Source organism: Hippoglossus hippoglossus, chromosome 22 (assembly GCF_009819705.1).
Source record: "Hippoglossus hippoglossus isolate fHipHip1 chromosome 22, fHipHip1.pri, whole genome shotgun sequence".
Lineage (NCBI taxonomy): Eukaryota > Metazoa > Chordata > Actinopteri > Pleuronectiformes > Pleuronectidae > Hippoglossus > Hippoglossus hippoglossus.
This window is the reverse complement of record NC_047172.1, coordinates 24,605,095-24,623,321: the sequence shown is the minus strand read 5'-3', so window position 1 is coordinate 24,623,321 and position 18,227 is coordinate 24,605,095. Positions and strand designations below refer to the sequence as shown.

The 18,227-nt window shown below is 39.2% G+C and overlaps 1 protein-coding gene across 6 annotated transcripts in view; it reads left to right on the top strand.

Moving 5' to 3' along the window:
- Positions 1-18,227, top strand: part of nrxn3a (neurexin 3a) — a 184,864-nt gene that overhangs the window by 26,967 nt on the left and 139,670 nt on the right. For all 6 annotated transcript variants that reach the window (XR_004612656.1, XR_004612655.1, XM_034575845.1 and 3 more), the window contains exons 3-5: positions 2,452-2,472; positions 3,634-3,660; positions 4,026-4,037. Coding sequence is in view for 4 of the 6 variants with exons in the window: in XM_034575845.1 (XP_034431736.1) it covers positions 2,452-2,472; positions 3,634-3,660; positions 4,026-4,037 (60 nt within the window). In the remaining 2 variants the exon portion in view is untranslated. The remainder of the gene's footprint in view (positions 1-2,451; positions 2,473-3,633; positions 3,661-4,025; positions 4,038-18,227) is intronic.

Below are 18,227 nucleotides of genomic sequence, written 5' to 3'. Positions count from 1 at the left end.
ACATGGTTAAGAAATGTGCTATACAAGCATTGAATAAAACAGAACCAGACTATAACAATAGAGGTGGCAGCAACAGAATTTTGCATCCAAAGAAACACAGTCGTGAGTTGTACACGATCAGAAATCCACATTAATAATGCTTGAATTGAAATGGAATAGTGGACATTTAGGCGTATTCTCTTATAATAAAACAGTGACAGAATGACAGAGGTCAATGGCACAAAAAAAACAAGGAGACTACAAATACTCCCTCATGTCACTCTCTGTTTCCATACCCTTTGTGTGTGTGTGTGTGTGTGTGTGTGTGTGTGTGTGTGTGTGTGTGTGTGTGTGTGTGTGTGTGTGTGTGTGTGTGTGTGTGTGTGGGTGGGTGTGTGTGCACACATACACAGTTAATCCGCTTGACTCTACCCTGTCAAGAGTGTTCCTCTTCTGTTGGTATTTGAATGTGGACTTCAGTAATATGGTAATCTCAAATGAACCCGTTCAGAAAGCACACAAAGATATTGAAGCTTTAGCAAGATTATCCCAACACACACACACACACACACACACACACACACACACACACACACACACACACACACACACACACACACACACACACACAGAGAGAGACAATTTGGTCAACTCTTTCCATGTTGGAGCACAGCGGACACAAGTCCTCAGTTGAAACTGAATTAATATCTAATGCATATCTGATTGACTTCCATCTGCTTGTGTTCACATTAATACCCTAACATGCCCAATTAGTCCTCGCTAAGAACATTTAATGCGTCTCAAGTCAATTACCTTTTACTTCATTTTCCAGCGACTTCATTTCAGAGTGGCCTAACCAAATAAAGCCTTGTATATTTCAATAATCACAGAAAGGCGGTGGTTTCAAGGAACATTGACAGTTTTCTGCCCTGCTCTTGTGTTGAGCAGAATATCAAAAATTCTAAATTCAACCCCAATAAGAGGACAAATGTTTGTGTCTAATATAGTTATTATCTAAAAAGTCAGTAACGATTTCAATATCATAGTAATAAGATGCTCAGTACAGCACTGGATATATTATGATGATGATTCCCTAACGCATACACTACATCTTATGGAGAATCCCATGACACCTGACATGAAAGTCCTGTCGTAAAACTGTATTATTACATAACTTTACACATTTGTCAGTGGGTTATTAGAGATCCTAGAGCTTTATTAGTAGGTGTATGGCACACACATGTGTATCATGTGGATGATACCACTATCTACATGTCTGATTCTGCCTCTTTTAACCAATGTTTGGTGTGTTTATGATTCTTAATCATTATTACAAATCTGCATATGGTACTCTGTTATCAACTATTTAGTATTGAATTTGGTTACGTTCTGTGTTGTATCTTAAATGGAGATGTTAGTCATTACCTCTGCCATGGATGGGATGTGTTCATTTATTTAGTTTTTTGTTGGTTAGTAGGATTACTCAAAATCTACTCAACTGATTTCCATAAATGTGTGTGTGGTGGTGGGGCATGACCCAAAGAAGAATTAATAACCTTTTGTTGTGGAGCCGGATCATGGGTGGGTCGAGGTCTCTTTTCTTTCACTTTATTCAACATTGTGAGGGCAAAGGGTGGTTTTCAACATTTCATTGATTTTCTCAGAGAAGAATTCATTGATCTTGATGACAGAAAATCCGGCATGTTTCCAAACAAAAATCAGGATTTAGTGAATTTAAATGTGGTTTCATGAGTTTGGCTAGTTTAATCATAATATTAATTTATTTATTATCTTATATTAACAATTTGTTTCTTTGATTATTAATTTGTGTAGACAGCTAAAGGGAATCAAATAAATAAACAAAAAAATCAAAAAGACTAGGTTTGGTTGATTTTCCTGTTTTCCTGACAAGGAGCCGTCTTTGTGAGATTATTTTACCATCCTTTCATTTTTTTCAACACTTGCACACTCGTTGCAGCCTGTATGAACCACTCTGTGTGGAGGAGGTTTAAACCTGAAGGATGGTTCTGTCAGAGCTAAGGCATTGTCAACAAAGGCCACAGGTCACTTTACAGGATAAACATTTTGTTATCTGGGTTTTTATTGCCTTTTGTAAATTCGTAAAACAGCACCTGTGAATACTGATTAGATATGGTGATGTGTCTGCACTGGAAGGTAACAGAAAAGCTAAGTGTGTGTGTCTGTGAAGGAACTTTTTCTTCACTCTGGACATTTGTCTCTCGCAAATTCACCTGTCACTGAGTGATGGTCTGAAACCAAATGTTGCTGCTTTATCTCCCACTTGCTCAAACCTTCTACATTTCAACAGACATACACATGGCTGTGCCCACTGCCAGCTCTCTGTATGGACGATGAAGAGTATTATCATTTGCATGACAGTCAACATGCAAGCAATATTAGTGTTTCTAATTCTGTCTTTGTTTGCTTGTTTTCTGTCTCCTTCTGTTCCAGAGGTCATCAGTAATATGCCAGGTGAGTGAACACAATGTCAAATGTAAATACATGACAACCCATTGTTTGTATAGTTGTAGATTTAGAGACAGGCGGGGGTAACACAAAGATCATGGTCCAACACAATGAGCATCATTGTAAAAAGCTGCCTAAAAGTACAGTGAAAAAAAGGAAAATAGAAGATAAACCAGGATTGTATAATTATTAAAAACTGTGTTTTAATGCTGTTCTATATAGATTTCCTTACTTCTTGACATTCAGGTTATTTGCACAATATCAAATCAAAGATTGGAAACTGTCTTTCGAATTGAATGTCTCAAAATTTTTAAGAATATTGTAGGCCACTTAATGTTTTATCTGATTAATTCAAATAAATAGATCAATAAATTATGAGAAAATATATATTTTTTTGTCTAGAATCGAAATCCAATTCACACACAGATATGTTGCTTACTTCAAGCCCTCTAACCAGTTCATCCCAAACCAGCAGCATGAGGTTTGAGACTGGACAATAGGTTCTATTCTGTCACTTTAGGATAAAGCTACAGTTCACTGGTCTTTAACTGCTTATTCAATTTCACTGAAAACCACATGCAGTCACTTTTAACATGTGGTACAGCTGATTGAGATGTAACATTTATCACTAAATCACCTCAAGAAAGATCATTGTTACAGTTTCTGCAAGTCATGCAAGGGTTTGTTCTAAGTGATTGACCGACAGAGAGCTATCACCTGAGTTTTCAGCTCCCCTCAGCTTCATGGAACTTTAGAATAATGTCCTTGGTTAATTTTTGCCATTGTCACAGCGTTTTAAGTTGTTTTTAGAAAAGACACATACACACACACACACACACACACACACACACACACACATACAGAGAGAGAGAGAGTTAGCGACCAGCTGTGACTTTAGCAGAGCTATAGCAGCTAAAGGTCCAGCTAGGTTAAATGTGTTAAATCAGAGTATAACATACACTAGCATGCTGCTATTTCTCATGAGGAAGCCTCCTTTTCAACCACAGGAAGCTTTGTGACGTGTGTGTTCTGATGTCATGTTTTCCCTCCAGGGGAAATATGTATCGTCACAATACGTAATTGTATTGAAACTAAGTGTTCTCTTTTCTCTAATAGCTCTTCACTCTTTCTCTTCCCTTTCTTTTATCCCTTCGTTTCCGTCTCAAGGCCTTGCACATATGATGGCAGAACAAGGTAAACCTCTCTTTGCCTCTTCTAAATCATGTCTTTGTCTTGTGTGTGTGAGTGGAACTGCATGTTTTGGTGATGGTGCGTAATATGCTTGTATATGATGGTTGTATACATAGTGCGATAGTGTGATTTTATTATTCTGACATCATTTAATACCTGATGTGGTTGCATGTTTCAAGCGTTTTGTGATGTACAGTTGCCACCGTACATTGATTTATCCTCACTACATGTATTCATATATACATAGATATTTTTGGTGTGGTGTTTGCCAGAATCTGAACTTAAGTCTCCTCTTCTTCTCCCTCCCCGTCGGGGCTCTCTCGGCTGTGGATCTTCTGTTCTGTCTGCGCCTCCTCCTGCTCTTCTAGCTAAAAGCAAAGGTACAGCTTTTTCGAAATCTTTCCTTTTCCATCTCAATGAAAAGCGACGCTTGCTCTGTGAGTGTTTGAGAGTGCTGCAGTGCAATGTGTTTGATGCTCTCATGTGTTTGCTTGTCTTTGTTCAGTGTCTCTCTGTTATGGTTTCTCACTAAGAGTGCTAGGATTAAGCAAGTAATTAAGCTAACCTTATTTAAAGGAGAAGGAGGGAGTGTGTTGCTCTTTTTTTCCCTACAGTGTGTATGTTTTGTAATTTGTTAGAAGGCTATACAGTGCATGCAGGGACACTGGGAGACAGTTTTATGAGTGAGCAACAGTCACTGTGGATCAGTTTTCATAAGAACAACCTGCTTCACACTCTTTTTCAGTCAATTATAATTCATTCGCAGGATTGGCTGATGGATGCAGTGGCATTCCTGGGTTTCTTCATGGCTAGAGAACTATCACACTCTGTAATTCACTGACTGAGGCCATGTTCACTCCAAAAAAAAGTGAATTATTTTGTTTCAAGTATTTCTGTCTCAAAGAAATGACTTTCCTACAACAGCACATATAATTTGAAGGACTGCCAATTCTATTAACATAATAACAATATTTAGACTTGTTTTCTCAAGTTACCCTCACTCAGATAGATTTATATTTTCAAAACTAATTAAATGATATTGAACAAACGTTTAAGTCTAAATTCAGTTAACTCACATTTTTTAAGACAGCAGGGAAACTTGTGTCTCTAAATCAAATGATTTAAACGTATGTGCCCAAAGTGCAGAGTGGCTTCAGAAAACGGTCATCTTTTGCACACATTATTTATTTGGGGATTTTATTTTTAATTGATACAATTGTTGTTTTACTACTCACATAATCCACCATCAAAACATGTTTTGCAAGATTAACATAAATACAAATATAATATGTATAAACATCTACAATCACAATTACAAATGTATATCTCACCACATCAAAAGATATAATTACACATTTTTAAATTTAATATAACATAGAAATGTGATTGTAATTAAATAAATAAAACAGTACAATAATTACATTATAGCTTTTTTTATTTTCATAAAAGCTTCTTGATCACTCAATGACAATGCTGCACTCAGGAGATCCTCCAGACTTTCTCTGCAGGGGCTGTATGTGTGAACGCAAATGTCCGAGTGAGAGCCTCCAGACTTTTTGTAGTCTTTGTCCGGCCAGCCCCACATTATATAGTCTGCAGAAAGTCTGGAGGAGCTGATCTGAAAATACAGCAGGGGATCCTCCGCAGGATTCACTACAAGAGAGAGGTGTGTTGATGACATTTCAAACATGCGATAGACACAAAAATTAAAAAGGAAAAAGGAAAAGGAACTTTTTAGCATGAAAAAGAGGAGACATGGGCCTACTTGTAGAAGACACCGGAAAAACTGTTGGGAGCTTTTGGTGATATGCGCAGACACCGGTGACAATGTGCTGAAAACAAAAATATGTTATCTCCGCAGTGGAATTAGTATGTCACATCCTGAATACCCTGTGTTGTTGTGAATGCGTCTGAGCGGAGAATCTCCCGCCGTATTGTGCATTTGTGAAAATCAAACTCTGGAGAAAGTCCAGACCCAATTCTCCGGACATCCTCTGGGGATCATGTTTGATAACGTCTTAAATCTAAAGGAAATCTACCTTTCACATGTGAATTAATGTGTATTAGAAGAAAAAGTGATGGTGTTGAATTGGAATGTGGAGCCATGAACTCCAATTATGTAAGCATAAAAAAAAGTGGCATTCATAGGCTCTGTTTAGTGTCAGTACAGAGCTCCAATATAGAAAGACTGCCTGTGTTTCAGTGTTTGCCTTGAGATTGGCTGTGATTGGCTGCAGTGTGCTGCATGTGTGCACCTGTAATGACTTCCCCCATTCACAGCACAAATCTCTCAGCAGCTCTCAGAGTTTCCTGTCCCCCTCACCACCTGTCTCTGCTAGATTTTGCTGTGTCTAATCCCCGAGCGAGATGGTAGACATTATTAGGCATCAGGCTCCCTGTCGCCTCCTGTTAGGCAGACGAGAGGCTCCATTCTGGCTCTATTTGCATGTCAGCGCTCGGGTCGCGGGGAAGCAGATAGAGAGAGACGGGGGGAAATAGAAAACTGTGTCTTAGCCATGGAGGAGTCATATCTTACTGTCATGGGCTCAAACGTGTGCTTCACTACCCATTTTCATTATTTATTTTTTTAGATTTTAGATTTTCAGACTTATTTTTTCTCTTCTTTGATATTTTCGTGATAAACATCCCCCTCACCTGCTGCCTCATTTACGACATAATTCCTCTTTCCATATTTTTTACCTTGTCTCTCTCCTATTTCTGAAATCAGTAACAGTTTCCCTTCTTGTCCATTTTAGCTGTAGCCTACTCTTTGTTCATGCCCACTGTCTTAATGCAGTGTTCTCCACCTACCTCTTTACTTTAAATACACCTGTGATTCATACCACAGCAGCAGTTCCAGCACAGAGGGCTTGGGCAAGAAAAGGGGGGCAAGGTCACTGAATGTGGCTCAACGTGCACTGCAACGCAATGCGACATTACTCAGCAATGCCCTGCACAGGCCAATCAATTATGTGCAAATCTGAAGTCCCCTTACATGATGTTGTCACATGAATGGCACTTTTTTGTTGTTTAGCTGCTGATAATCAAGTTAAAATCATTGTTGCTGTGCTGACTTTGTTGAAAAATCCTTCCAAATGCAGTGTTTTGACAGAACACTGTAATGGTTTGGGTCTGTGTCTCGTGGTGGAGATAGCTTAGCTGAAGACATTAACCAAACACTCAGTCACACAGGTGCTGGTGTTTCCACATGTTGGCCCTTTATCAACAGAAGCTACACATCAACCCTACCAAGCCTGGTTGTTCGGCTACGATCTCATCAGTGAATAAAATACAGCTACTCGAAACTCGTCACTCTGCCCCGTTGAGGGGCAAAAGAGGTGCTCAGAGACATGCGTCTGGTCCGGAGGAGGTGCACTATTCTACCAACCTGTGACAAACATGACGCCACCTGAAGAGGCTCTGTTGTATCTAGGTAACACTCCAGGTATTAAAGGGTAGTTCACAGAAATTTTGTTATTCTACTCACCACTATGCCAATGGAGGGGTGGGTGAAGTGTTACACATTTGGAGTCTCAGGAGTAAACAGCGTTGGAACCAAATCCAATACAATTAAAGTGAATGGTGATCAATTCTTCAAACGAAAAAAAAACACAACATGCCTCCATACTGCTCCTGTGGCGTCATCCAAGTGTCCATAAGCCCTGACATTCAAATGTAAAAGGACTCCAAATAGCGTAGTTTACACCATGTATTTAGCCTAAATGTCCACTCTTATCCTCCTCCGCAGCCGCGTTCACATTCGCGTGTGGGGTGCGCGGTAGCATCACTAGATCCGGTAGCATCGCTGCATAGCTGCAGTTACTGCTGAGTATCGCTGATGTCGTCACATGCCCCTGGGGCAAGAGCATAGAGACGCAGGCTTGTGCGGTGTGCGCGCGAACGTGGCTCCAGCAAAAGTAAAAAATTTCCCATCATATACTTTTTGAATCCAGGAATGATCAACATTTGAGCTACAATCTCAGGGATTGGTATTTTTAGTGCAACAAGTTCTTAAAACAACGTAATACAGTATATTAGCTATAGTTTGGAGCTTTCAATCATATATGATCTACATCAGCAGTTGTCATGGAAATGTAGATGCTTAACTTTCCATCTCTCATGACCACATCAAAGACTAAATTATGGCCTAAAAGTGTATTTCCTTAGTAACTATAAACTTAAAGTGCTTGCACTGAAGAGATTACACATAAAACCCCCCATCAGTGAGTCGTGTGATCAGTACTAATATTAAACAGTGTTGAATGTTTTTTACATATCCATGCTTTGATAAGGTTTTTGAACTTTATGATAGAACTTCGTGTGGTAATACATTTGACATCCGCTGGTCTTTCTTGAACAAAAAAGACACTTATTTGTTTGAGTGGGGGTAAAGGAGCATGTGAGCCGGAGAGAGAGGGCTCTTGATAATTTTGAGTGCGGTTCAATAATAAGGTAAATTTGACCCTGGCAGATCCTCTACTAAAATCCTCCTAATTACCTCCAGCAAGGTTACGTTAAAAAAATTATGCAAACAATTTCCATGACATTTTGTGTAGTAGTAAATTTTGGTGCGCATCCAGATCAGGGGGCTTATCCAGGAGTTTTTTGTTTTTTCCTATTCTTTAACATTGCATATTTCAATTATGTTTGTTGATTTCTCAGATAATAATTCATGGATCTTAATGAAAAAAATGGGGGGTGTTTATGAGTTAGTGCAGATCCAAATAAAATCTGTATCTAGTGGATTAAATGTGGTTTCATGGTGGACTGTTGGGGCTGGCAGAGGTATGCCATTCTAGTTCAGTTAGAAATCACCGGTATGATTTGAATCCTCTGAAAGGTTCCTTCCATAAACCTGTTCATGACTGGATCAGTGATGTTTAATACAGAAGGACAGAAGGACAGACATGTTGGGGGGGGGGGGGGGGGGGGGGGGTGGTCACTGGTAAGAAGAGGGTGGGGGTGGATGGTGGTGGCGTTGCATGGACAGTTGTGTTTTTTGCGCTTGACTGAGTAGTGGAACGAGCCAGACATGGAGAGCGGGGGGATAGCCCAGCATCCCTGACAGTGGGGGGTGGGTACATTGTTGTGTCTAGAGGGCATGAAGTGTGCATTGTGCATACAATGGGATTAGGTTCAGATAAAAAAAAAAACTGTGAACAGAAATTACTTTTTAAAACTGAGAAAACAATCTTCGACCCAATGACATGCTCCATTGAGATGCATGGTCCCTAACTTTATGTCCTCACTTTCCCTCTCCTGTCAAGTCTCACACAATGTCAGTCTTCAATATGGGATCAAGAGGTGAAAATAAGACGTGTGAAATATCAGTCAGAATTAATCCTGCTCTAAACTCATCCTATTCTATCCTGCTCTCTCATGATCAACAATGACTGAGGAAGAACGGCGCTCGACGACTGAATATTCAACAGACATAAATGCCTGCTGACTTATTGTGATACTGAGGGAAAAGTCTGGATCTGGTGATTAGGATACAAGTTGTGATGAAGGTTAAGGAGTCCCTACTTATGATTCTAAACTGATTTACAGAAGTCTATCTTATATGCCAGGACTAATTGTAGTAAGGTGTTTATGATGTATGATAAGTGAATTGGTGGAGGAAGTAGTCAAACATATAACTTAAGTAAAGTAAAAGTACCACATTACCACATTAAAAGTTAAAGTACCCACCAAATGTAGCCTGTTCCCTAATGTACATCTACATCACTACCTGTGCCAACTTTTTTTAGTAGAGACTCTGTCTGGCAGCAGCGTCTTCTGAATCCATTTGAAGTGTTTCTTCACCAGTGATGCTGCTGCTGCAGGAGGAGGGGTCTGATGTTACCCGCCCACTCTTATTGGATCAGTGGACCAATTCCACTGTAATTATTATAGCATTTTAAGAAATATGTAAAAACGATGTAAACATGTTGTATTGTAAAAATGTAGTGGAGTAGAACTAGCAAATATTTGCAGATATATGAAGAGAAGTAAAAGTGAAAAGTAGAGTAAAATCCTCAGTGCAAAGATCCGGATGCTTCTCGTATCTATTCATAAACAAATAATGTGTTTGGTGTCTCCTCAAACAATGCCCCTATTACATCATACGTGCCAGACATTCACCACCATGGTAACAGAACATGTGGCTGAGCTCATGGAGCATTCACAGGTTGGCTATTGGTTAATTAGTCACAAAAACTACTTGGTTAAGTTTTGGAAAAGATTGGTATGGGTTCACATAAGCACTACTTTAAGGTTACAGGATGTTGTCATGGTCAAAGTAATCATCATAAGCTGATGAAAATGGAGCTCTGTGCCAGTGTATCCTGCATGTGTACAATGAATGAATATAGTGTAGCTATGTATCTGTAATGGACATGAGCGATCATACAAATATACTTGCATTGTACACATATAATTCTCTGTACTCATTATATAATCAAACTGTTCATGCAGAGTCAAACTGTGCTGATCATATGCCAACAAGCAGCAACAGCAACACAAACAACCGACAACTTTCTGCTTCCCTATTTTATTTTTATTATAGAAGAATATTAGGTTTTGGTCCTGTTGTAGAATTTAACTAATGAGGTCTTTGATGGCTGATGCTCCTTAGGCTTATTCAATTGATTATAGTTGATCATCTTTGGGGGACAAAAATACATTATACATCTGACAAGAGTCATGTTAATCTAAAAAAAAAAAACAACACTTTAAGGAGGAATAGTTGAAATATTCAAATATTACTTTTCAAAAGCATGATGATAAGGCCTTGATAAGGGAAATGTGTATGGCCCTATATGGTCTCTGCTGTTGGTTTCCTCTGAAAGGTTCCACATCCTCAGTAAAATGGATTCACTGTAAAATTGTGTTCATTGGTTTAGTGTTTGTTCTCTTCAGTATCTTCCATCTTCTTTCTGTAGTTTAATATGAGACAATATTATGAGCAGGGCAGGGATTTCAGAAGGGGCCACAACAGCTGTGAACCCCTTATTTTGGCCTTTTGGTGCTCAAAAAATGGCAACATTGGCCTTGATGTCCCGCCCGTACTGCCCCAGCTGATTTTGCCATTTTCTCCCCTGCCTCTTTCCTGTCTGTACTTTTTAATAATTTCTACACCAGTGTCTTTTATTTTTGAGATTACAAATTGTTATTGGAAAACATCAAGTGAAACGCTGTAGATGTCAGGGCTGGCTTATAATTATGAGCAGGTCAACTCATAAAAACCAGGTCCTGCAGTAATTACACTTATAAACTAAAATAATACTTACAAGGGTAATGGCGGGTTGGGTCATTTTTTGTGGGTCACATGGTGCTGGTTTGCTCTCAGAATGGGTCTGGCTGGTTTGGGAAATGATTACCTTGACTAGCGCTCCACTACTGAGTTAAAATTGTAGCCTGGTATAGGAAAATGTGGAAATCCAGGATATTAAATAGTTTTACACAGATCTAGCACCAGACGACCAGGACACTCATCGGGATGTGACAGTGCCACAAAGCAGTGAGCAATGATGTTAGCAAACATATACAAAACCAACAAACTTAACATATAATGTTATGGATAGAGGAAATAAATAAATCATTATGTTTATATTATAAATGTATTATTTCCATGGTTATATCATAGTTTCATTTCATGGCCTTGTAGCCCTGGTGTTAAGCCTTTGTGCCCTTAAAAATGGTTATCAAAGCCAGAGTGACCGCGTGTGTGTGTGTGTGTGTGTGTGTGTCTGTGTCTGTGGAGGATCAATGTTTCTTGGAGAGCGACAATGAACTCACTGAATAGGTAATGAATTGTGCTGACAATATGGAAGTAGTATGGTAATCAGCTAATCAGGTTTGATTGCTTTAGAGAGGTGTGTACTCTTGCTCACCTTGAGGAGACACTGATAATCAGGAGTTGATGAGCGCTGGGGATTCTCTGCCTCTAACCATGAACACCTCAGCACCTCACCTCAGATGGGTGGCAGTGATAACGCGGCTGTGTGTGTAATTTAAAACCCTCGCTCACAGAGAATAGAAACTCCATTAAACACACACCTCCCCCTTGATTAGCTTTGTCTGTCGTCGAGTTGTCTTACACTGAAAAGTTGGATGCATGGAGTCATTCATGGTCAAGATTGAATATAGAATTATTGGACAAGAGTTTTAAAAAAAACCCATTTTACATAAGGAAATATTTTACAAAAGGAATGCTCAAATTAAAAAGGATTTTTTGAATATGAGATGCTAAAGGATAACAATAAATTATCAATTACATCGTCATTCACCCTGACACTCATATATCTCTGATAAGCCATTAACGCCAAATGTAGTATGATCAACGTAATCATATAGTGCTAGCCATACCAAAGATAATATATCCAAAGAACTCAGAGCTGGAGTTATGTGTGTAACTCTTGACAACAGCCCAAGAAGAGTTTCTCAGTGAGAGCCACAGATATGTAATTATCGTGCATCATATTTGCATGAATCTGTTCGTCCACGTCAGCTTTAGGCAGGAAGCGGAAAGAAAGGTTGCATAGAGGACTTCATTAATGTCAGTTACAGAGAAACTGGAGAGGAAATGTGACCGAAACCACACAGAAAACAAAGAGATGTGCAGAAGTCACAGGTGAGAGTGAGGGAGCAAATGTCTCTATGACTGAATGAGGAGAGAGAGACACCCTTTGTATGTGTGTGTGAGAGAGCGAGCAAGCACTATATAATGTTATCTCTGCTGAACAGACAGTGTTGATAATATTGTGAAGCAGAACATATCATTATTCTATGTTCTTGAGAATAACTGCTAACAGTAAAACTTGTCTTTCTCTGTTTTAAAACTTGTCTGGATTATAAGAGCCTTCGAAACGCTTCATGCTTAGTTAGATAAATCTTTTCTCACAATGCAAGCGGCCGATGTTCAAAATTGGAAAGTGAGATCCAAATAAGTTGAGGTTCTTAAAGATGTTTCAGTTCTCATTCAAAACGCCTTTTCAGCTCTGGCAGTCCACTCCATCTCTTTAACCAGAAATACCACAACCTACAATAAAAACCACAAAGAGGAACACAACAGGAGACAAAGCCACCAATTGCCTTTTTAATGGTTATAACCATTCTCGGAATCCATGTTTGATTCAGATCTGCGTTTCTGAGCCATGTCTCTGTTCATTCATACCTCTGTCTCACTTGTCACGTGGAGTTGTAAGACAATAATAATATTATACCGCTTGCTTTATTTAAAAAAATAATATACATTTTTTGATTAATGTGCACTAGTGTTCATTCTGGAAAGAAAACAACTTTTGTTATATTAGGAAAGCAAAGACAGTTCATTGGGTTGAAGGGTTCATTTGATAATTGTTACATCTTCTGCCTGACATGAAAATGTTTTCCCAGACATTCAGTCAGACAGTCAGATATTCATGTGACACTTACACGTGTGTCTATGTAATACAATTTAAATCAGTTTTTTTCCCCCCACATAACTGTGATCGCAGTTAAGCATTCAATTAACCCTCAGTGCCTTCTGATGATTCAACAATCTTCATTTTATTAAGATAAAACAGATACAACTTACATGTGAATGTTCTAAAATATATTTTGACCTGAGAATTTGTTTTTTCAAAACCTTGCATATTGTACATAAAATAGAAAAGGGAACTTCATCAATTTCAGCAATAGACTATGCTACTTGTGGACACTGACGAAATGTTTTTCAACTCCATAGTGAACAACATCCTCAACCTTTATTGTAAATTTAAAACAGGATAAAAATGCGTTTATCTATAGATGGGAGTAGATAGGAAAAATCTATTTATATGCCACCATATCCAAGGGAGCAGTAAAGGGCGCTGCAGACACAGTGTCACAGAATTGTTCTTATGTCCAGTAAATTAATCCAAATTGAATAAACAGGTGACCAGCGCTCTGTAGCAGTCAGTGGGGCGGGGCAGTGTTCCTCCAGTCTCAAGTTAAGCATGTCTTCTTCTACGTCCTCGGTTTAACAACAGCAGCGGTCAAACTTCAGGTCAAAATCATTTTGATGTCTTTATCATATTGGACAGACACAAACACACAAGGACTGACCTGCAACGGGTGCTAATCACCGTCATGGCAACAACATTCACAGAATCACTTCCTGTTTGGAAATTTGTATTCAAAGTAAAAGCATATTGTTTGTTTTGTTACCACAATACTGTACACAGAGTATGTCAGATCTCCTAAATGGTTCTTAAATCTTTAAAGGTCCTATAATCCAAATTTTCTGTATTATCAGTGAAGAAAGTGGTCATGTGAAAGGAAGGTCCAGCCACATCTCATGGCTAAAATCTCAGGAGGCTTTGGAGGCCAAACCAAAGCATAGATAGTATCTCTACAAAAAGTCCACCAGGATGAAGTTTGCTATTATTTTAGTTGTGTCCTCTGAAAGCAAATGATTTTTCTAACATTCTTCAAACATTTTTTAGCCACATTAGTAACTCTATGAAACAATTATATTCTAGGACTGAGGCTGTAATGATAGAGCTCAATATGGGACTTTAAAGTTCACATTGCTGCCACAACAGATCTGTATATAGGCTCATGTGCACTAACACCATAACAACTTAACACCTAAACTTTCTTTTAAAAATCCAGTTACAAACATATTAATTTGTTATCTATTAATAAAGATAGTCAGCTTTTCGCATTTACTGTAGGCCTGCTCTTATGCACTCAATGAAACTGGAGCCCATGAAACCCCTGGGTACATTATCCGTCCACTTTATGAGTCACCACGTGAACCTAAAACTCCCCGACCATTGAGTTTCTCAGCCAGCAGTCAGTCCACAGAGAGATAGTTATTCATCCTGAAGTAAGCAGGGCACTGGGACACAGGTTTTGAGTATCTCTCGGAGGAGCGTTGTCATTTTACAAGAGAAACCTTGTTTGTGAAACTAGACGGGACTAATTCTGCTGAGGAAGGCGTCTCTGAGCCAAAGCTGCTGTGGAGCCTCAGAGTTTTATTAAAGACTCTACTATCTCTGGATTTTACTCAGCTGAGAGCAGGCTCATTTAAGCACTGGCATACAAATACAGCACAGTGGTTACATATCGGGCAACATGATCGTTGCACATTTCCTTACATTAGAAAACAATAAGACTATGAACAGTCACATCTTTTTTTCTAAAATCTATGACAGGAAACAGCACAGACATTTGTAACAGAACATGATTATATCCTGATTACATTTACATGCGGTATTAAAATTTGTCTTGAGTCTCCACATGTGAGAACTGAGGAGAGAACTGCTCCCTGTGTTTACAGGCTAATGGCTGCTTAGCGTTGGAACAGTCACATGCTATGACATATTTATGCTCATATAGTAGATGTGTGTAGGTTGACAATGTATTTGCATTTATACTTGTGTTTAATGAACAATTGGATCACAAGCCATCCTGAATCTGATTTCAATCTTAATATCCAAAATGCATTTTAATGTCAGGTGTAAATGACAGTAAAAAAGGTCACAGAGAGAAACACTCTTTGGCCAATTAAGCTCACAATGTTACTATTGCCCAGGGTTAAGACATTTTGAATGCAGAAATATATATTTATCATTATTCATATTATCTGCGAAATAATATTATTACATGTTGTATTAAAAATGGGGAATTAATACCAGTACCATTATAATAATACCAATAAAACTCAAATAATTCTCCATCTTCATCTTAAGACAAAACCCCCAAAGCGTCAGCTGATGGTTGTATTTGATAAACCTTTATAAACCTGGGGTATGAAAATCAGGGAGTGTATGTTTTTCTTATGCAGATTATTTCACTCTCTCTGGTCTCATGAAGCCAAAGCAGCACTGCATTGTCACACAGACCTGCACAATGGATTGCAACCCGCTCAGCTGAAGAGCTGAACCCCAATAGTCCAATTGCCCCCCAGCAAACACATTTTGGCTGCAGAATGCTCCCTAGACGACATTTCAGAGAGGAGGTTATGGGGGTGGGGGGAGCGAGAACACGCTTCAGGGGAAGAAAAACATGGCGTCGATCTGTGAAACGATTAAATCCAGATTCCTACTGACAACATTTCTCACCCCCCCAGAGGGGAATGACATGGGTAGCGGCACAGAAAGAAAGATGGAGGGAGAGAGCAATGGAGGAGGAGAGAGAGATTATGAGAAGGATTGTGCTGGTTATCTTAATTAAATGGAAGTGCATTTTGTCCTCCTCCTATTGATTTTTGCCAGGGGCAATGTGTGTATTTCAAAGGGAAAGTCTGCACCATGAGGCTGGTTTAAAGACTCTATTCTTTACTCATGGCCGACGCGACTATTGCAGTCAACAAACTATTCACATAGTCATTGAAAGCAACATCAAAGCAGAGCTCCAAGAAACAATGTACAGCTGCCAGACGCAATTTGGGTCCTGCCTTTCTGCTGCACTGACATTTTTAGGAACAGATGACACAGGATGATGCATGAGAGAGGGGGAGAGTAGCATTTATTTGCAAAGGTGTCTGATTATATGGACACGGTCTTGTGTGTGTGTGTGTGTTTGTGTGTTCATGCATGTGTGTCTCACCCCTGAGCATTCTATTTGCCAGTGCTGATACCATCCAAGTCACAGCATCCAGGCTGCACAGGTCACAAAAGAAAAAAAAAAAAAGCCAATGCATTTTTATTTTCCGTCCTTTCCTCCCCTTCTGGCCTACAATCAAAAAGGGAGGGCCCTTTTGATTTTGCGAAAGTTAATGTTAACAGTTATGTCAAGCGCACTGTGCTGCAGGCAACACTGCTTAAGTATATCTTTTGCAATTTATGTGACCTGCTTTCTGGCAGAGGCTTTTTCCCATTACTGGGAATGACATTTCATTTAGACCCCATCATTCATCTTTCCCTGTTCGGACTGCCCCTCTCTCTCTCTCTCTCTCTCTCTCTCTCTCTCTCTCTCTCTCTCTCTCTCTCTCTCTCTCTCGCTCTCACTCCCTTTTTTTCTCACTCCTTTATCCCTTCATCTCTCAGTCTACCTTCAGACATGGTTAATTATGTTTTACACTATGTTTTACTTTCCAATATTTTTTCTCTTCATCTCTTATTATCCTATTTTACACAGTGACCGTGCTTGACTGACAATAAATATGATTATTACCAATTATGCACGCAGTTGCACGGTTATTAAGTATACCTGAGTAAAGCTGCAGTATTCATGCAGTGTAACACAACATGCAGTGTAACACAACAGCCCTGCAATAAACTCTACCTTCATGAAGGTTATAGGATTCTGTTCTTGTTGATTCAGCTTCATCATCATTTTTAAGGCTGTATTTCTACTATTTAAGTGCATAAATTGTGCAAAGCAATATTTAGTTTGGAGACAAGTGCAGTGCACAATTTGTTTGTGCTTGGAGGAAAAAAGAAAGTTGATGATAAGTATTAGGGTGGAAATATTCTGCTTTCACCAAACATTTGCAAATTCTGGATGCCACTGTCATGAGGTCAATCAAACACAAAAAAATAGTTTCATAAACAGGAAAAATGATCTAAAGTGAAGGTAAATACATTGCATTTATAATGTGGTCCAAAACGTTCCTCTCATTCACACACACAGATGGCAGCAAGCTACCGTTCAAAGTACAGCCAAACAATCTGAAATCTTTGTGGTCCAGTTTCAAGGCGCTCAAGGACACTAAGACCACGGACAAATGACCCACTGCACCTGCTGAGCCCTGTCAGCCCAGTGGGTCATTTCACTGCTCTGTGCTCAATATGGAGCCAACCTCTTCTGAAAAAGAAAAATACAAATAATTTCTCAACGATTCCTAAACCCAAATCACACACATAATGAATCCCTGAAGGGCCAGCACCAGAGCTGCGTGAGTTTCCCACAGTCTGCACAACAAAAGTATCTTTGAGTAATCCAAATGGGACTCAGTCTACATCGGGCCATCACCTTGTGGGATCAAGACACCTGTCCTCAGAAACCTGTGCTCTGTGTCACAGATGCTGTAGTCCTCTCTGTGTATGTGTGTGTGTTTGTTCTTTCTCTTATGAATTCATGACGTGTGATCCTTCATACTTTTAGAGACAAATTGAATAACAGACAACTGCATTGCTTAGAACATCCAGGGCTTTCATGTGCATTTTCATTCGTGTGTGTATTATCATTTTACTGTGTGTAGTTGTTCACACACACACCTAACTTAATGTTTGCTTGTATGATTTTGTGTCTATATATAGCCAGTGTATTTTATGCAATAAAATGGTGTTTTAATGGGCTTTTAATGGGATCCAGTCAGCGAGGGGCACACAGCACTGGATCCTGTTCAAACCGGTCACACTTGAAAGAAATTAACTTTTATGAGTGTTAAGGGAGCAGCTATGAACAAATGAAGTGCCCACTGGGAAACTGCCTGAAGCCAATGCTTCATGTCCGTCTGTCTGTCTGTGTGTCTCAACATTTTGTATGTCTGGCAAGTTTAATAAAAAAAGGCATGAAGCTTTGGGTCAAACGTTCCACTGAATGCTGTTGAGAACCTGTTGCCTTAAAGCATGACTGGATTTCAAATCAATTATTGATTGATAGACATAGCTTGG